The sequence below is a fragment of the Amborella trichopoda genome, chromosome 7 (genome assembly GCF_054954075.1).
Source record: "Amborella trichopoda isolate Santa Cruz 75 chromosome 7, AtrichopodaSantaCruz75HAP2 v2.0, whole genome shotgun sequence".
Taxonomy (NCBI): domain Eukaryota; kingdom Viridiplantae; phylum Streptophyta; class Magnoliopsida; order Amborellales; family Amborellaceae; genus Amborella; species Amborella trichopoda.
The window spans coordinates 40225001-40246201 of NC_142342.1; the positions used below are offsets into that span (position 1 = coordinate 40225001).

At 35.8% G+C, this 21201-nt stretch overlaps 3 protein-coding genes across 4 annotated transcripts in view; all 3 read left to right on the top strand.

The window, feature by feature from the left end:
- Positions 1-3890, top strand: part of LOC18422991 (C2H2-like zinc finger protein) — a 22135-nt gene extending 18245 nt beyond the window's left edge. Inside the window, exons 9-11 of one of the 2 annotated variants that reach the window (XM_020671106.2) lie at positions 640-1757; positions 3217-3522; positions 3721-3890. In XM_020671106.2, coding sequence (XP_020526765.1) covers positions 640-1757; positions 3217-3521 — 1423 coding nt within the window. In that variant the 3' untranslated portion in view covers position 3522; positions 3721-3890. The remainder of the gene's footprint in view (positions 1-639; positions 1758-3216; positions 3523-3720) is intronic. The other variant, XM_088871299.1, reaches the window with a different exon arrangement.
- A 5958-nt stretch (positions 3891-9848) lies between these two features.
- Positions 9849-19880, top strand: LOC148781418 (uncharacterized). Its single transcript, XM_088871069.1, is given in 4 exon segments — positions 9849-11777; positions 11779-12329; positions 18572-19265; positions 19314-19880. Coding segments are annotated over 4 exon segments (3717 nt in total). The 5' UTR covers positions 9849-9872.
- Positions 9898-21201, top strand: part of LOC110007818 (uncharacterized) — a 36173-nt gene continuing 24869 nt past the window's right edge. The window contains exon 1 of the mRNA XM_088871300.1: positions 9898-10022. The gene's annotated coding sequence lies outside the window, so the exon portion shown is untranslated. The remainder of the gene's footprint in view (positions 10023-21201) is intronic.

Consider the following 21201-nt stretch of genomic DNA (forward strand, 5'->3'; position numbering starts at 1 on the left):
AAACTGCCCCTAAAATTTTCAAGGTTATTTTGGTCCATTGATTTTTTATGAATTATGTTTTTGATATTTTTATTAGATTCACTTATTTTATAATAATGGATCTTCCAAATTTCAAGTGATTTGGATTTGTGGAACAAAAAATTAAAATTCAAACACGAAATGCTGTCGTGACCATTAAATCGGTCTAGATTCACTCTGGGCCATTGGGCGTTTACTGTGGCTGTCAGCTAGAGGGCTGATCTCAGAGTTTCCCATATATATATATTTTGAAATGCAGAATTATCGATATTGCTCTTTCTTAACCGTTCGAGTGGGTAAAGATTCTAAGATAAAAGATATAGTTTGAACTTGGCACCTTTTTTGGATATAAGCTAGTGCTCTCTCTTTCTCAGCATTTCCTTTTGTCTTTTCTCTGTACCTCTCTGTTCTCTCTGCTTTGCTTGTTTTTGTCCCATTTCACCTCTCTATAATCTTACAAACCATGTGAGCATGCCCTTGCATGAGTAGCAACTTATCTCCCCATGCTCTTTTTGAGATTATTACCCTTTTTACGAATTCTTAGTTTTCCTTCTACACAACCACTCTAATCTGTGTGTGTGTGAACCACACCCTCATTCTTCCCATGTTTTGATTGGACAGGCAAGCCGAGATCTTGGAAAAGAAGCGGCTGAAGAAACTAAGGCAGAGAGAGCTCAAAGCCAAGGACCAGGCTGACACTGACAAGGTGGCAGAGGGCTTCTCTGAGGAAGGCTCCACTGATCCCCTCGATATGACCTCTTCCTCCAGTCCCGGCTCCACCACCAATCCGGGCCTACCATCTCTGTCAGATTTGACGAATGAGTCTGGCACAGATGCTGATGCAGAAGGCGGTGCCCACACACAGGCTGACATGGACAATGGAGCCTACAAGGTGGTCAATGGCCTGGAAAGGCACCAGGTGGCCCCACCTCGTCATCCCATATCGAGGGCCGGGCCAAGGTTTAGAGGCTACTCAAGGGCCCCACCCCCATCTAGTGGCCACTTGGTGTGGGCCCCAAAGGTCAAGCCTGATCATGAGGGGTTGTGTACAGACGAGAGGGGGGTGTGTAGGAGCAGTGAGGGGTTTTTTGTGGATGACAGGGCTGTGCACAGAAGTAAAGAGGGGACGTGTATGGACAGGAAGGTGGCATGCAGAAGCTATGAGGGATCATGTAGGGACAAGGGCGCGGTGCATGGAGAGGAGGGATCATGTATGGAGGAGAGGGTGATGCATGGAAGTGATGAGGGCTCAAGTATGGATGGCAGAGCCGTGCATGAAAAAGAGGGGTCAAGTATGGATGAGAGGATTGGGCACGGAAACAACATGGTTTCATTTATGAATGAGAGGGTTCTGCATGGAGATGACAATCGGTCATGTATGGACGAGAAAGCAGTGTGTAGAGGCGACGAGGGGTTGCAGAAGGTTGAGAGTATGGTGCATAGAGATAATGATGAGAGATGTGAGGTCCTCATTGGGTCGATATCTGTGGTTCTTGGTGGGGCTCGAGTGACTGCTAAGAAGAGTGGTTTGGGGCAAAATGGGATTTCAAGGTCTGTGGTGAAACTATGGAGGCCTGTAGGTTTGGGGCCCAAAAATGGGGGGAGGAGTGAGGTGGGCCCGGGTAAAGGGGCGGAGGAGGAGAGATATGGGAACAAAGAGGAAGGTGGTGGGGGTATGAGTGAGGTGGAGGGAGGGAAGGTGTTCTCGAGTCAGTTGTTGGAAGCCTTCCTCTCAGAAAGTAAGATATCTGTTTCTCTTGTTTTTAATGTTTCTCACTTGTTTCCATCATCTTCGTCATTGTTGTTTGGTTGTGTTCTGTGTTTGTGTATGTGTTTTTTTTTTTTTTGAGAGAGAGATGGGGACGGAGAGAGAGAGCTTGTGTATGACTTCTGTGAGAGATTTGTATAGCTGCACTTTGTGTGTCAGAGAGAGAGAGAGAGAGAGAGAGAGAGAGAGAGAGAGCATGCATATGACTTGTGTGGGAGGTTTGTATGGCTGTGCTTGTACATATTATTTGAACATAGTGTGGGGTCATGGCCATGCGAGAGAGAGAGAGAAAATGGGGGGGTTGCATGAGGCAGTGTACACGTGTGTGAGACATAGAAAGAGAGGGGTTGTAGATGAGACAATGGAGACGTGTGTTGTGACAGAGGGTATGCATGTCTGTGTTATAGGCTGTGCATGTGACTGTGTGTGTGTGAGAGAGAGAGCACTGTGTGCACGTGTCAGTGTACACTTGTGTGGGAGAGGGATTGTGCATGAGTGTGTGAGAGAGAGAGAGTGTGTGTTGTACAGTGTGGGGTCATGTGCATGAGAGAGAGGGTGTGTATGATACTGCATACATGTGTGTGTGAGGCAGGGAGAGGGAGGGGGTATAGATGAGACAATAGATGTGTACGTAAGTGTGAGAGAGGGTGTACATGTGTTACTGGATGTGCATGTTACTCTGTGTGTGTGTGTGAGAGAGAGACAGAGAGAGAGAGAGAGAGAGAGAGAGAGTGTGTGTGTTGTACAGTGTGGGGTCATGTGCATGAGAGAGGGTGTGTATGATACTGCATACATGTGTGTGTGAGGCAGGGAGAGGGAGGGGGTATAGATGAGACTAGATGTGTACGTAAGTGAGAGAGGGTGTACATGTGTTACTGGATGTGCATGTTACTGTGTGTGTGTGTGTGAGAGAGAGAGAGAGAGAGAGAGAGAGAGAGAGTGCATATGTATGACAGATTTGTATGGCTGTTCTTGTACATTGTGTGTGGCTCATGTGCATGAGGGTGTGCATGAAACTCTAGATGTGTGTGTGCGTGCTTGCGAGGCAAAAAGATTGAGGGTGGAAGATGAGACAATAAACCGTTTGGGTTGGGGTGAGGGGGAGAGTTTGCATGTGAGTGTTAAGAGGGTGCGCATTCCTCTAGGCATGTGTGTGTGTGAGAGAGAGATAATAGAGGGGCTGTGTGCATGAGACTGTACGTGTATCAGAGAGATTGTGCATGAGGTACTGCGTGCGTGTGTCTGTGAGAGAAAGAGAGAGGAGGGGGGAGAGAGCATGGTAGTTTATCTGTGTTTGGGTGAGTGAATCAGAGAGCATCAATTTGTGTGAGAGAGAGAGAGAGATATTGGATTTCAGAATTGACTAGAACACCGTTGATTCGAGATGACCCTTGTAACAAATACCATGATTCCAATATTTCTCTTCGCAGAACCACTAAATTGTCTTTGCCTTGCATCCACTGTTTCAATTCCCACAGGATGGCAGGAGGCCATGGCCGGGGATCATGTGATACTGGATCTCTCTTCTGACTCTGCTGCATCAGATTGCACTGAGGGTCTAGATAGGGAAAATGGGGCCGCACCATGCCTTGACCATGCAGGTCGCAGTGTCTTTGGGAATGCAGAAAACAGGCTTGTGTTAGAGAGAGAAAATGCGGTCTCAAAAGGGAGGTTTCGGCATAAATCCAGCTCGCTCAGCTGCCTAAAATACATACCAAAGCAGAATAACTGTTAAGGTGTGTTTCTGCAATGTTTTGTTGTTTCATTGATTGTGGTGGGGGTTCCAATTTTTAGCATTTGCTTCTCTCTGCCCGACCTATCCGAATTCGTTTTTTTTAAATGATGAAAATTTATTTGTAATAATTGTGTTTTAGAATTTCTGTTTTTTGATTTTTTTTTTTACTCCCTTTGGGTGCTTGTTTTTTTGGTTGTAGTATGTTCAGTATTGTGAGAGTGCCGAGGGCACGGCACATGGTGTATTTTCAGCCGTGTTGCAGTTATTGAAAGGGAGGATCATGGGAAGACTTTTTGTTTTCCCCTTTTTGTGTTCGTCAATTTTATATGCTACTAAAGCTTTTATTATGAAGGGCCATATCAGACTAAAGGCTGTCTTGCATTCTTATCTTCTTATCTTTGCTCCCAAAATGTGTGTGTGTGTGGGGGGGGGGGGGTTAAAGTTCTTTTTTATTATGTCCCTGCTTATTTGATCAAGTTCACCATATTTGTATTCTCTGATCTCTGAAATTGATATGCAATTCAATCTTTGTAGTTAGCCCCCACTGACCCTTAAAATAGAAAGGGCACGAAGTTCTTTAGCTTAGGGCTTGTAGATTTTGATCTATATGGTCATTGAATCCTTTTCCAAGTATAAACTATCACTGGTTCATCATCTACGGTTTTGACGGTGGATGGACAAAGGAAGAGAGTAAGAGAACTTGGTAGTGTGCGGCTTAGTCTCTTGAGCTGCACTAGTCACACATATATTATAGAGATACAAATGGAAAGTACCCCTGTACGTAAAAAATCTACATGTATCTATATTATATCATTATTAAATAATGTATCCCATTTGTGGTCATAATTTTTACTCCAGTGTAGTTCCAACCCACATTTCACATAAAGCCTCCTACTTAAATCAGATGCGTAAAAAACTTTGCCTCCACGAGAGTGGATCCTCATTTACAGCAGAAACAATAACCAACACGCTCATGTGCGGCTTAACAATAAAAAGTGGCACTTTAACCATATATAACAATTTATTTTTATTTAAAAAAAAAAGAAGGAGAAAGAGAGCGGGACTCAGGCAAGTTATTCAGAGTCGTCCGAGTAAATCGTCTTGACTAGGGCTGAGTACTTTATCCCAGAAGAGAAGAAAGAGAGAGACTCCTTATGAAGTTAAACGGCTAAAGAGAAAGAAAAAAGATGTATGTCTGGGATTGGGGATGCTGCTAAGATTGAGAAGTCGCATCATTAAGAAAAGTGGAATGGATGGAGCGTGACAAAAGCAAGATTTCTCCTATTTCTATAAAAAGCAAAACTTCCAAAGCCAATGACTCATGTTGTTGTGCACTGTAGTTGTCATCAAAGTCTTTCATCAAATGACGATGGGACCCTCTATGACAGAGAGAGATAGATAGATGGATAAAATTAGATAGAGGAAAAAGTTTAGGGTCTGTTTGGCTACCTTGATTAGATTCTCTTGGGGATAGGTTAATACTGGAATTGACTTCTCCTGGAATTGGAGGTGCGCCTTAATTGGATCGTTTAAGGTAGCAATCTTATAGAAACCTTAGCCTTAGATATAATCCAAAGCATACATGCCATTGATGTATGATAAATAGGGAGCGGTAGGAGGAACCCTCTATCAACCCTTGCTTCGGGTTTGGACCACTGTTTGAAAAATAGATCAGTGATCCAGATTGGCCATTCAGAGAACGGGCTAGAACCGCCCTGTTCACAAGTCCTTAGTATTTTGGCGGAACAGGATTGGGTTCCGATCCGAAACAGTTGGTTCCAGTTTGGTTCATCGTTTTTATAAATATTAGTCATACATAATTGATTATATGATGGTTAGATCTTGCACTCGGCATTTAGAGAGGGAGGGATTCGTTTTCTTAGGGCACATTGAGTTGTTGTAAAATTATTCTTTGGGAAATAATTTCACGGTAAATTTGACGTATACATGTTTGGTAAGGGAAGAAAGCACATGAAAATAAAACATATAGTCAAATCAGTGCAGGAAAAATTGGACGGTTAATAAAGGAACAGGCCAGTTCCGGTTTAGGTTGATTTTGATCAACCAGCCGGGTATTTTAAAAAAGTTCAAAAACAATTATATGAAAGGATTGTTTATAAAGAGACCATTTGTTTTTTTATACAAAGATGTCACAATCATTCTTATATTTTAAATTTCAAAATGGGTGGTTGTAAGAGTCATTGAATAGACACAAGATCCAAAAAATAATTCTCGAACTTCGTAGCTCATCCCAAACCATCCAATTTGACATCTAATGAGTAGGAATAGTTGTGACCTCTTTAGGCAATCCCTTCTTTTATATAAAATCCTAAAAATTAAGGGATTGTATTTGTAATGCATTTTTTAATATTTTCTATCATTTTGGCAAATATTGAAAATTGTTTTGACCATTGATACTTATTTTTACAGTTTCCATCTTTTCTCAAATTTTTTAAAAATACTTTGGGCATATATCGATTATTTAAAATCCATCTTTTTCATCAATTTTCAACTTTATTTTGATATGCTTTAGTTAATCATGCGTTAAATATACTTTTCATAGATATTTCTTTTTGTATTTTTAATTTTTTAACAATTTTTTGATTGCCCAGGACTTTCTCGGTTAGGTCGGTTTATTGGTTAGTACCAAATAACCGCTTCCGCCCCCATGTCATGTTGATCGTTCCAGTTCCATTTTTCCTACACTGGGTAAAACATCTTACTATAAAAATTACCTTAACCCTTGGGGAAGTATTTCTCAGGTTCGACTAATCACTATTTACAATATAATTGATGTTATATAATGGGTGTGGTTTCTATAAGGTTGCATCCTTAGACAATCCAATTAAGGCGCACCACCAAATTTCAGCATATCATGTAATTTTGGTGTAACAGATTATTAAGATTATCTGAAAATCTATTTTTATATCTAATTATAAACTTTTAAACTTAAAAAATGGTTAAAATCAAGTAGACCTATAAATATATGAAAATCTTGAAAATGGATGGTCTAAATAATGTGTTGCAAGACGCACTATTTTTGGAACTCAAATTATGTTTTTCTTTCATATTCAATCTTCTAATTAGAGGGCTTTTCAACATTAAAACAACCTTTTTCCAATAGATTTTTGAGGTGCATCTTTAATTCTACATTTTAAGGTTGCAACCATATTTAAACTTCTTCCTTATATAGTATCTTATTTTTATATTAAATAATATACTTAATATATAAATTATATTCCATTAATATTTAATATAAAATACATGGTTATGTTAGGGTGCTCACACTATAGACTAATTGATCATTGTATTCAACAAATTTTAAACATTTTTATACTCTTGTTTTGTATATGGAGTATTTTGTTCATAAGGGTATTTTTGGTAATGGAAAAACTTTCTATGTTCCCCTACAGTATAGAAGTTCTATCCTTCCCCTACCATCCAGCTGTCCATTTTTTATCAAAAGAGCTACTCGCCGTTTGATCTTAGATCCAACGTCTCAAAGTATTTTATTTTTAAAATTTTTTGAATATAAAATTTGGTACGTGCCATCTTATTATTGGGGTGCACCTATAAAAAATATTAGCAATAATTTTTTGATAAAATAATGACCAAAATACCCTTTAAGGGTATTTTTGTCATTTTATTTCATTAAAATTATTTTTTTATATATTTCGTTAGTTCAAGTTTAATAGAGGAATGAACCTCCAAAATTTTGCATCAAAATAATTTATAGAAAAAATACTAAAAGTAAAATAGTGTAGAGATGTGATTGTGATTGGGGTAATCTTAGCTAGCCCTCCAATAAAAAATGGATGGTTGGATAAAGAGGAGGATATAATTTTTATGCTGTAAGGGGAGCATAAAAAGCTTTCCTTTTTGTAATTAGGAGGGGTACTACGTCATCCACATAGAGCACACTAGTGATATTTAATGCTCAATGTAAATGATGTCACACCCAATATAGATGATGCACTTCTCTCCTAATGATAAAAAATATCATTACTAAAAAAAACTTCATGTACTAAACAAATGTATATAAGTGTCTAAATTTTGTTGAGTACAATAAGATGAGCACCTTAACATTTAGATTATGTTAAGGTGGTCACACTATAGAGTATTTTATAATTGTACTGGACAAATTTTAATAATACAATATTTTTTACTAAGGATAATTTTGGTTATTAAGAGGGTTGTGACATCACCCACATGGAGTATTAAATGCCACTATTGTATTCCACATGGGTGATGTCACACCTTTCTTAATGACATAAGTATGCTTATTAAAAAAATGATCCATGTAAAAAATAATGGTTTATAAGTGTCCAAAATTTATTGAATACAATTATAACATGTTCTATAATGTGAACATTATTGTAAATATAAAGCAATGTATGTATATATTTATAAAATAATATTAATATAAATATATGTTTATGAAATTTATTTAAATCAAGTTACCAAATATATGAAATTCATCACACAATACTTTTTAAACTTGTTACGAAGCATGGAGAAAAGAAATTTTACAAAAATATTTTATGTTAAAAGTATTTACATATTTTTGTTGAAAAAATATTTACGCACGACCAAACGTGCCGTTGCAGAAAAGCCCACTCCCACTCACACACAAATTTCCAGGAAAAAGCATGACTTCCAAAGCAAATACGTCTTCATGCCATGCCACAAGAAAGCATGACTTTCATAACCTCTTTGACTAAGCCAGAAAGTAATAAAGATAAGAAAATTTAGAGAGAGAGAGAGAGAGAGGCGCTTAGTTGTTAGATTACGACGATTAGGAATGACGTGGTTGAGAGAAAGAGAGGGTGATAATAACTTTTGAAGGGAAGGGAGATAGAATGAGGATTAAGTAGATAGAATAAATGCAAAAATATAACACGACTTAAACAAACAGTGAGAGAGAGTGTGGAGCGCCCGCCCATTATGTTCAATATTGAGATTTATATTAGGAAAAAGCTCGAAATCTGCACCTCAAAAATCTATCGGACAAGGTTGTTTTTAAAGTCGAAAACTCCTCTAATTGATAATCTTGACATCGAGATATATGAATATGAAAAAAAAAAAGAAAAAAAAAGATTTTGAGTCTTAGAAATTATTTAGACTGTCAATTTTCAATATTTTCATATATTTATAAATCTATTTGATTTTAACTATTTTGTAAAGTTTAAAATTTTATAATTAGTGATGAAAATAGATTTTGAGATAATCTTTAGAGTTTTGCCATAATTGGGTTGCTTAAGGTTGCAACCTTATGGAAACCACACCCTTTATATTATCTTGTGCGCTCTTTTTTTTCTTGTGTTATGCAAACATAGTCCTTGCGTTACAACTTAGAGAGAGAGGGAAAAGATAAAGAGAGAGAGAGAGAAAAATTCTTTATGAGGTTAAACTGTTAAAGAGAGAGAGAAAAAAGACGTTTGCGTGAAGTTGGAGACGGTGCAAAGACGGAAAAGTTGCATTACAAGAAAAAATGGAATGGATGACAAAAAGTAAGACTTCATCTCCTATTTCTACAAAAAGCCAAGGCTAAGCCAAAGCCAAAGCCAAAGCCAATGACTACGAAAATCAAGACTTCCAAAGCCAATGACTTCTACTGCTATGCACTGTAGTTGCTGTCAAAGTCTTTCACCAAATGACGATGAGACCCTCTAGCGGTGGGACAAAGGTAAGAAATTTATGAGCCATTTTGAATCTGAGCCATCGATTTAGATAAGAAATTGATCAGGACCGAATTAGTTTCCAAATGGGATGGGTCCTAGCTTGACTCTGCCCTTAAAGCGTATTTTTTTTCTCTTTTTTTTCTTTTTTTAACTTTATCCAATGATTTTATGGTCCCATTTAAATCCACACCCCATAAACCTCTATTTTGATTTTTATTTTACTTTATTTATTTTTTAAGTTTTTGAAAAACAAGACTTCTAAAGCAACTCCAGCTGTCAAAGTCTCTCACCAAATGATGATGGGAGCCTCTAAGAAAGAGAGATAGATTATTAACTTAAAAGAGAGAGAGAGAGAGGAGATATTTGATGTAAGTAGTGGCCGTTCGTTTAAATAATAGAAAAATAAAAAATATTACTACTCTTCAATCAAATTCATTGTCCATGAAAAACTTATAATCATGACACGTATAAAGTTCCTGCTATTTTTACACATTATCGTTAACATTTTCTTATTCGTTTTATACGGAATCCATTTTCACTGCCAAATTCCACAATCCAAAGACTACCGCATGAAATGTTGCCCAATTCCATTGGAGTTTCACTCGGTGGCAAATATTAGTTGGGAGAGAGTGATTCTGTGGTCCACACTTCCTCCACCAAAACTATATAAATGTCAAACCCAATCTCAAGCAATTACTCAAGCAAATTGAGTGAAGTTTTGCATGCCATGAAAATGGGAATGGTGGTGAGATCTCCATCTTTTTTCTTCTTCCTCCCCTTCATTTTAGCTCTTTCGATTCAATCCTCTGTTTTGTCAACAGTTGATTTAGAAGCTGAAGCATTGCTGAACTGGAAAACTAGTCTGAAAAATCACACTTTGGTTTCATGGTTTCTTAAAACCAGCAACCCCACCAGCCATTGCAGTTGGATTGGCATCAAATGCAACGATGACGGAAGTGTAGTCGAGGTTAACCTCCCAGATTTTGATTTGGAAGGGACTCTCAATCAATTGAACTTCTTCTTGTTGCCCCATTTGACCAGCCTGAATCTATACAATAACCACTTCACAGGATCCCTCCCTCCATCCATAGGAAACCTTTCCAAGCTGACTAACTTAGATTTATCTGGAAACAACTTCACAGGATCCCTCCCTCCCTCCATAGGAAACCTTTCCAAGCTAACTCAATTATGGCTATTTGGAAACCACTTCACAGGATCCTTCCCTCCATCCATAGGAAACCTTTCCAAGTTGACTAACTTAGATCTATCTGGAAACAACTTCACAGGATCCCTCCCTCCCTCCATAGGAAACCTTTCCAAGCTAACTCAATTATGGCTATTTGGAAACCACTTAACAGGATCCCTCCCTCCATCCATAGGAAACCTTTCCAAGCTGACTAACTTAGATCTATCTGGCAACAACTTCACAGGATCCCTCCCTCCCTCCATAAGAAACCTTTCCAAGCTAACTCAATTATGGCTAAGCTACAACAATTTCACAGGATCGCTCCCTCCATCCATAGGAAACATTTCCATGCTTAGTACTTTGCGCCTATCTAATAACAAGTTGATGGGATCTCTTCCTCCTGAGATTTGGAATCTTAAATCCATATATACTATGGATTTAAGTTCAAATAGATTTCAAGGCCAATTAATCCACACCGCGTCTGACCCTCAAGGACTTCAACTTCTATACAACTACGGCAACTTTTCTGGAAATACTAGGTTGGGTTTGGGAAAAAAATTTGAAATGTTGAATATCAGCTCCTCAACTGATATACGCAGTCAGATTTGCAAAAGCATGAAATTATTGCCAGGATTCTTGAAACATTGTACGAGCACAGTGACAATCCGAGAGGTTGCATGCTATGACCTAGTGAACACAACTGAGACATATGTCAAGCTTCCTAATTTAGAAGTACTGCGTCTCTCAAATAATCAAATTTCTGGTTGTATTTCAGAAAATGTTGGAGAAGTCGTGCCAAATCTATCGATCTTGGATCTCTCCAATAACAATATTTCAGGATTTATTCCCAACTCCATAGGGAATATGGAGGGTTTGATGGTTCTTCAGCTTTATAAAAATAAATTGATGGGACCCATTCCCACTTCCATGGGAAACTTGAAAAATTTGACGATATTAAGGTTGAGAGGCAATACATTATCAGGCCAGATCCCATCGTCATTTAAACATTGTACCCAGCTAGAGCTTTTGGATCTTGGTGACAATCAATTATCGGGAAATTTTCCATCATGGATTGGCCAAAGTCTTACCTCACTTCGTTTTCTCTCTCTGAGATCTAACAAGCATATTGGGGCCATTCCTAAGACTATGCCAAGTCTATACTCGCTTCAAGTTTTCGATGCTGCTGAAAATTGCCTCTCAGGCACTATCCCTGACATTTTCACAAACTTCACAGCAATGAAAGTTACAGAGAAGATGGCTGATTACAATTACGATCTCAAGCACAACTTCTATTATATGGTGAGAATTGATATAATGGCAAAAAGGGTCAATGATGGAATACACCGAATTTCTCTCTCTTGTGACATGCATAGATCTTTCGAGAAATAATTTCTCGGGAAGAATTCCAGAATCATTGACAATGATAGGCTTGCGCGTGTTAAACCTATCTGGAAACCACATGATTGGGAAGATTCCTCAAGAGATTAATCAATTGCAAGAGCTAGAATCGATGGACCTCTCGAACAATCTATTCTCTGGTGGCATTCCTCCGAGCATGTCATCAATGAATTCCTTGGGCGCATTGAACTTGTCCAACAACAATTTGTCAGGTCTAGTTCCTTACGCTGACCACATGATTACATTTGATGCCTCAGCATACTATGGAAACGAAGATCTTTGCGGTCCTCCTCTTCCTAAGACGTGTGATAGTCATGAGTTAGTTGCAAGATTTAACAATGATGAGGATTTGAGAACTGGGCCACCGGAGGTCCGACAATTTTGGATCAGTGTGGGCTTGGGATTTGGGATTGGATTTGGAGGATGGTTCTCAGTTCTAGCCTTTAAAAGGAAATGGAACCATGTAGTTCTCAAAGTCATGGACTTCATCGTTAAGATTTTGATCACGCGATTGCAACATTTATTTCCCATAAGAAATAGGTGATGAGTTTATAGTTATATAACCAGTTTCAGAAGATTAGAGTGTGAAGAAGTGTGTAAGAATGTCGTATTGGATATGTAATCTTATTAGGTGCTTGTATTGTTTGGATGTAAGTCTGTTGTATAATATGTTCATGTCATCTGTGTTTGTTTTGTATATCCTTTTCATGTTCAATGAAATTTTCTTTAGCACGGGGAGAGAGAGAGAGATGAAGTTTGGGTTTTTGTTTTTAATGGTCCAAGTGCATGTCTTGAGTAAGAGGATCTGAAATTTCTTATTCTCTTTTGTAAGAATTACAAATTTCTTATAGTTTTTTTCTTTTTTGTCAAGAAAAAAAAAAATGCTCGACTGAGGGTAAGATCGTTCATGAAATATGGTAGTTAATGTGTGGTGATCCTTTCTCTTTGTCTCAACAAGGATTTTTTTTTTTAACGTTTCGTGGAACACTCGAAGCCGTTTGCTACTAAAAAAATTGATTCATCCAAAATACTTCACTTGGAATTCTTCAAATTCGCTATATAAACCAAAGCTATTAAAATTGGACCCAATCGGTGCTGTGACGAGTGGAATCAATGACCGGAACCTTATTCCATCGAACTGGTTTGATCGCTGGTTTTGCCTTTTTGGTTGGACTATTTGGATTTGGTATCTCAAAATTTTTAGAGCGAAGAATTATCTTAAATTTTAACTTTTAGAGAGAGAAAATATGTTAAAACTTTAGAGAGAGAAAGTTGTTAAAATTTTAGAGAGAGAAAGTTGTTAAAATTTTAAAGAGAGAGAAAATACCAAATTTTTATAGAATGATGAACTATCTGAAACTATCGCAAATTTTAACTTTTTGAGAGAGTATGTTAAAATTTTAGAGAGAGAAAGTATGTCAAAATTTTAGAAAGAGAAAGTATCAAAAACTTTAGAGAGATAAACTATTTAAAAATTTTAGAGAGAGAAACTATCTTAAAATTTAAGTTTTAGAGAGAAACTATCATATTTTAGAGATATACGCAAATTTTTAGAGAGATAAACTATCTCAATTTTTTAGAGAGACAAACTATTTCAAAAATTTTAAAGAGAGAAAAATCTAATATTTTAATTTTTAGAGAGAGAAACTATATCAAATTTTTGAAAGAGTACCTAAAAAGTTTTAGGAATAAAAACTATCTCAAAAAAATTTAGAGAGAGAAAGTATATCAAATCTTAAGTTTTAGAGAGAGAAAGTATTATTAAAATTATAGAGCGAGAAAGTATTCTTAAACTTTTAGTGAGAAATTATTATAAATTTTTGAAAGAGAAATGGCCAAAAAAATTTAGAGAGTGAAAATCTCGTTTTTTAGGGAAAGAAACTATCTCGAATTTTGAGTTTTAGAGAGAAACTATCTCGAATTTTGAATTTTAGAAAGAAAAAATATATTAAAATTTTTAAAAAAGAAATTATATCAAATTTTAGAGAGAGAAACTACCTAAAAAATTTCAGAGATAGAAATTATCTCAAAATTTTTGGAGAGAGAAACTATCATAAAATTTATGTTTTAGAGAGAGAAAGTACATTAAAATTTTAGCGAGATAAACTATATCAAATTTTAAATAGCGAAAGCATATGAAATTTTTAGAGAGAAAAACTATCTCAAAATTTAAGTTTTCGAGAGAGAAAGTATCTCAAATTTTAAACTTTAGGGAGAGAAAGTATATCAAAATTTAGAGAGACACTATATCAAATTTAAAATAGAGAAACTATTTCAAAATTTTAAAGAGAAAACTATCTCAAACTTGAAGTTTTAGAGAGAAAAAGCATCTTAAAATTTAAGAGAGTAACTATATAAAATGTTAGAGAGAGAGTACATATAAATTTTTAGAAAAAGAAGTATCGCAAAATTTTTTAGAGAGAAATTATCTCAAAATTTAACTTTTAGAAAGAGAAAGTATCTTAAAATTTGAAAGAAAAACTATATCGTATTTTAGAGAGAGTAACTACTTAAAATTGTTTAGAGAGATTAGCTATCTCAAATTTATTGAAGAGGCGAACTATCTCTAGTTTCAAGTTTTAGAGAGAGAGCATATTAAAATTTTTGAAAGAGAAACTATATTACATTTTAGAGAGTAAAGCACCTTAAAATTTTAGAGAGAGAAATTATCTCAAAATTTTTAGATAGATAATTTAAAATTTTAAATTTTAGATAGAAAATATATTAAATTTTAGAGAGACAAACCATATAGAATTTTAGATAGAGAAACTGTCTCAAAAATTTTATAGATACACTATCCCAAATTTTGAGTTTTAGAGAGAGAAAATATATAAATTTTTTTAAAATTTTTTTTTTATAAGTTTTGTTAGCAAATAATGGACATAGAAGTGATTGCAAGGAATCTATGAATTTTATATAGTTTATCCAAACAAGAAATTTGAAGAATCCATGACAAAAATCCTTGATATTGAAAATTCATAGATTTCCTTATATTTCAAATATCTATGATTCCTAATTTCCTCCTATCCAAACGGGTCTTATACTGTACGAGTAAGGTTCACCTAAAAAACCCACTAGATGAGGTTATTCCTATGCCACAAAATCCTCAAATTGATCATCTCGACTTCGAGATTCATAGACATGAAAAAATGAGATTTTTATTCCTAAAAGTAGTTCATCTTCTAACATGTAATATGTACCGTCTTTTTTCAATATTTTTAAATGTTTATAGATCTACTTGATCATCTCCAGTTTTTACTTTAAATTTCATAATTGGAAGCAACAATAGATTTTTATATCATCGCAAGGCTTTGTGGCACCGAAACTGCATTTTCAGCATAGTTTTGAGGTGCATCTTGCTTCAAACCTCACCCTTACTTTTTTTTTTAACAGGCACGAATAAGCACATATGAAATTTTTTTTTTTCTTTGTTGTTTTTTGTTTTAAATTAATCCTTGATATGAGTGTTCGCAAAATTGGCCGATCTAAGCGCTAACCGTCTGGTTAGATTGGAACCGGCCAGTGGCCAGTTCCAGTTTTGGGCGGTTTTGGTGATCAACCAATATTTTTAAACTTTAGATATGGTACTACTTCAAATTTATATCACATATATTAGAATGGTTTATTGGTTAGTTTTGACGGTTGACGGTTAAATTGCATGTGAACTTGCTCTTGTTAAGCGTTTTGCATTCTCTCTATATGTTTTTCTTTTTAAGCGTTTTGCGTTTTTTCTTTTTAAGTTATCGTTGATTCAAAAAAATTATTACCTACCCGAATTGAACTTGAAATAAGTCCTCTATTATTAGACCCACTAACCAATACACCATTTACTACTTAATTGACAAAAAAAGGGCCTATATTATATATAACTTAATTTTTTCTTCATTTTCTATAAAGAAAAGAGTTGGTCAAGTCGATTTTTTTAACCTTATTTAATATCCTTGACATTATGGTAAAGATTAAAAAAAAAATTGGTCAATGACACTTTTATATTTTCCCATATTTTTCAGAAAATTTTAAAAATACCCTTTGACATAAATCGATTCGTTTTAATCTATTTTGTTTTTTATTAATTTGTAACTTCATTTGAGTGTGTTTTGTTTTAATCACATTTTTTATATACTTTTCACATTTTAATACAATTTGTTTTTGTATCTTTTTTATTTTTTTAACACTTGTTTTATCGCATGGGATTTGCCTGATTAGAGCGGTTAAATTGGCCGGTTTACCGGTTAGGCCGATTAAATCGCTTCTAAGCCCACATCTAGTTAACCATTCAGGTTCTATTTTGCGAACGCTAGTTCTACTTTATGCTAAACCCTTGGTCATAGTATTATAATGATCATATGGGCCATAAAAAATGGCTTATAGGAACCATGCATTGATGAAAATCTTAAGAGAGATTCAAAGATTAGTTAATACTATATGATTATAAGACTAGAAAGTATTAGCAAAATCAATGTTGATAATGATTACATTAGGAAAAAGCTATATGAGCCATATGGATATGGTTACAATTATCATCATTTAGTTCATCAAGTGCAATCAATGGGTTGGACGATGATGGAGGGAATAGTTTTCACCCAGCCATATGGATATGGTTACAAGTAACTGAATTTCACATACGTACTCTCCCTCCATAACTATTTAGGGCAGTTGATAATCATGGAGTTATAATGACCATATAAATAATGTTACATGGATAGGACACATTTTCTATGAGTCCACGTAGAAATGAGTCATCTCTTAAAAATCTATTCTTGAGACGGACTTTTTGACTTAATTCTTAAGGACGTGTAATCTCTAACATGGAGATCATGAATATGGAAAAATAAATAAATTTTGAAAATTAAAAATAATAATTCTATTAAGAAGAGGACCCCGTTTCTATGCGGCCAAGCCCGCATATGTAGAAATGTGGGCTCTTAATAAATTTTTGAGATGGATTTAAAGACTTAATTTTTAAGGATTTTTAATCTCTAATATGGAGATCATGAATATGAATAAATAAATAAATTTAAAAAACTAAAAATAATAATTCTAGTAAGAAAACATTTAGATCGTTAGTTTCCATTGTTTTCAGATAGAACACCTACTTGCATCTATCTTTAAGATGAATGCTTTTCACTTTTTGGACCACATATGTAGAAATGTGGTCTAACACGCATGTAACAATTTTCCTTAAGGAAATATTTGGATGATTAGTTTCAATTGTTTTTGATGGACCGCCTATTTGTATCCATCTTTAAGATGAATGCTTTATACCTTTGGGACTGCAAATGTAGAAATGCAATCCCTGCAGCATGAGATTATAAACTATAATGTGTATCACCTGGGTATGTTTGGTTCATATGAAAATATTTTCACATGAAAAAACTCTCGCATATGATTAAGTGTGAGAGTTTTTCACACCAATTGATCCCAATGCATTTTTCACACCAATTGATTGCTAATTAGTGTGTAAAACTTCCACACCTAATCACGTAGGAGAGTTTTTTCATATAAACATAGGAGAGTTTTTTCATATAAAAATATTATCACGTGAACCAATCGTGTTATCTATGGGAGTGCTCTACCTCTACATATTTATAAAGCAAGGAAAAGCAATTTCTTCTTGACAATGGAAAATAAATAAAAGAAATTGGTGAATTATTTAAGTATTCGTTAAGGTGGTCCTACAAGACCACTCTATGCACATTTCCCGGGCCAAAACCACTTCACAGGATCCCTCCCTCCATAGGAAACCTTTCCATGTTGACTTACTTATATCTATTTGGAAACCACTTCACGGGATTCCTCCCTCCCTCCCTCCCTCCATAGGAAACCTTTCCAAGCTGACTCACTTATATCTATTTGAAAACCACTTCACAAGATCCCTCCCTCCCTCCTTCCATAGAAAACATTTCCAAGCTAACTGGCTTATTGTTAAATGACAACAATCTCACAGGATCGCTCTCTCCCTCCATAGGAAACCTTTCCATGCTTACAGGATTGGATTTATCTAGAAACTACTTCATAGAATCCCTCCATCTCTTCATAGGAAACCTTTCCAAGCTGACTGGCTTATATCTATCCGAAAACCACTTAACATGAACCCCTCCCTCCCTCCATTGGAAACCTTTTCATGCTTAGTGATTTGGATCAATCTGGAAACAACTTCACAGGATCCCTCCCTCTCTCCATAAGAAACCTTTCCATGCTTAGTGATTTGGATCTATCTGAAAACCACTTCACAGGATCCCTCCCTCCCTCTATAGGAAACCTTTCCAAACTAACTTACTTATTGCTAAATGAAAACAATATCACGGGATCCTGCCCTCCCTCCATAGAAAACCTTTCCATGCTTACAAGATTGGATCTATCTAGAAACCACTTCATAGGATCCCTCCCTCCATAGAAAACCTTTCCAAGCTGACTTACTTATTTCTATTTGGAAACCACTTCACAAGATCCCTCCCTCCCTCCATAAGAAACCTTTCCAAGCTAACTTACTTATTGCTAAGTGACAACAATATCACATGATCCCTCCATCCCTCCATAGAAAACCTTTCCATGCTTACAGGATTGGATCTATCTAATAACCACCTCATAGGATCCCTCCCTCCCTCCCTCCATAGGAAACGATTTGTACCTATCTAATAACCTCCTGAGATTTGGAATCATAAATCCATAATTAATATGGAGTTAAGTTCAAATAGATTTCAAGGCCAATTAATACACACTGCGTCTCACCCTCAAGGACTTCAACTTCTATACAACTACCGCAACTTTTCTGGAAATACTAGGTTGGGTTTGGGACAAAAATTTGAAATGTTGAATATCAACTCCTCAACTAATCTAAGCCGTCAGATTTGCCAAAGCATGAAATTATTGCCAGGATTCTTGAAACATTGTACGAGCAGAGTGACAATCCGAGAGGTTGCATGCTATCACCTGATGAACACAACTGAGACTTATGCCAAGCTTCCTAATTTAAAATATATGTATCTCTCAAACAATCAAATATCTAGTTGTATTCCAGAAAATATTGGAGAAGTCGTGCCAAATCTATCGATCTTGGATCTCTCCAATAACAGTATTTCAGGATTTATTCCCAACTCCATAGGGAATATGAAGGTTTTGGGGGCTCTTGATCTTTCTAAAAATAAATTGATGGGACCTATTCCCACTTCCATGGGAAACTTGAAAAAAATGATGACATTAATGTTGAGAGGCAATACATTATCAGGCGAGATCCCATCGTCATTAAAAAATTGTACCCAGCTAGAGGTTTTGGATCTTTGTGACAATCAATTATCGGGAAATTTACCATCATGGATTGGCCAAAGTCTTACCTCACTTCGTGTTCTCTCTCTGAGATCTAACAAGCTTATTGGGGCCATTCCTAAGATTATGTCAAGTCTATACTCGCTTCAAGTTTTTGATGCTGCTGAAAATTGCCTCTTAGGCACTATCCCTGACATTTTCACAACCTTCATAGTAGTGGCTGTTACAGAGAAGATGGCTGATTACAATTAAGATCGCAAGCACAACTTCTATTATATAGTGAGAATTGATATTGTGGCAAAAGGGTTAATGATGAATTACACCGAATTTCTCTCTCTTGTGACATGCATAGATCTTTCGAGAAATAATTTTTCGAGAAGAATTCCAGAATCATTGACAAAATTGATAGGCTTGCGCGGGTTAAACCTATTTGGAAACCACATGATTGGGAAGATTCCTCAAGAGATTAATCAATTGCAACAGCTAGAATCGATGGACCTCTCGAACAATCTATTCTCTGGTGGCATTCCTCTAAGAATGTCATCTATGAATTCCTTGGGCGCATTGAACTTGTCCTACAACAATTTGTCGGGTCCAATTCCTTTTGCGGACCACATGAGCACATTCGATGATGCCTCAACGTACTATGGAAACGAAAATCTTTGTGGTCCTCCTCTTCCTACGAAGTGTGATAGTCCAATATCTAACAATGTTGGGGATTTGAGAACCGGGTCACCAGAGGTCCGGCAATTTTGGATTAGTGCGGGCTTAGGCTTTGTGAATGGATTTGGAGGTTGGTACTCAGTTCTAGCCATTAAAAGGAAATAGAACAATACATTTCTCAAAGTCATGGACTTCATCGTTGAGATTTTGATCACGCGATTGCAACATTTATTTCCCAAAAGAAATAGGTGAAGAGTTTATAGTTATATAACCAGTTTTAGAAGATTAGAGTGTGACGAAGTGTGTAAGAATGTAGTATTGGGTGTGTAATCTTATTAGGTGCTTGTATTGTTTGGATGTAAGTCGGTTGTCCAATACGTTCATGTCATCTGTGTTTGTTTTGTATGTCCTTTTCATGTTCAATGAAATTTTATTTAGTACTGAGAGAAAGAGAGAAAGAGAAAGAGAGAGAGAGAGAGAGAGAGAGAGAGAGAGAGAGAGAGAGAGAGAGAGAGAGAGAGAGAGAGAGAGGAACTTTGGGTTTTGGTTTTTAATGGTCCAAGTGCATGTCTTGAGTAAGAGGATTTGAAATTTCTTATTCTCTTTTGTATGAATTACAAATTTCTTATAGTTTTTTTCTTTTTTGTCAAGAAAAAAAAATACTGGACTGAGCGTAAGATCGTTCATGAAATACGGCAGTTAATGCGTGGTGATCCTTTCTCTTTGACTCAACAAGGATTTTTTTTTTTAACGTTTCGTGGAACACTCGAAGCCATTTGCTACTAAAAAAATTGATTCATCCAAAATACTTCACTTGGAATTCTTCAAATTCGCTATATAAACCAAAGCTATTAAAATTGGACCCAATCAGTGCTGTGAGTAGTGGAATCAATGACCGGAACCTTATTCCATCGAACTGGTTTAATCGTTGGTTTTGCTTTTTTGGTTGGACGATCTGGATTTGGTAAAGTTGAATTTAATTCCCTCTTTTTCAAATTTATTTTCAAAATTTTTACATGATTTATTCTTTCTTTGTATGTTTCTTATTTGGATTGCATGGAAACATTTATTGTCAAATATTGTATAAAAAAGTGATTAATATACCTTGGTTTCTTTTTTCAAGAAATAAAAGATCAAATTTGTCAAAATTATGTTATTGTTTTTGTCATTATTCAATATGGGCACGGTTTCTATGAGTCCATGCAAAAATGAATCACCTCTTCAAATCTAATTTTTTAATTTTGGTAATTTAATAAACTTTACAATTTTTATATTGAGAAAAATGTATAACTGGAGTGATTGTGGATTGGACTGATTTTAAGCCACATGGTAGTTCGAGCATAAGTCCAACTTTGATAACATTGGTCTAAACCTAGGTCCAATTCTGACAAAACTGATCTAAACCGAATGGTCCATTACACAAGGAAATTAAGACTAGTTCTTGAAGCGTAAATAAATGGGAATGGTGGTCACATTTTTAATCTTT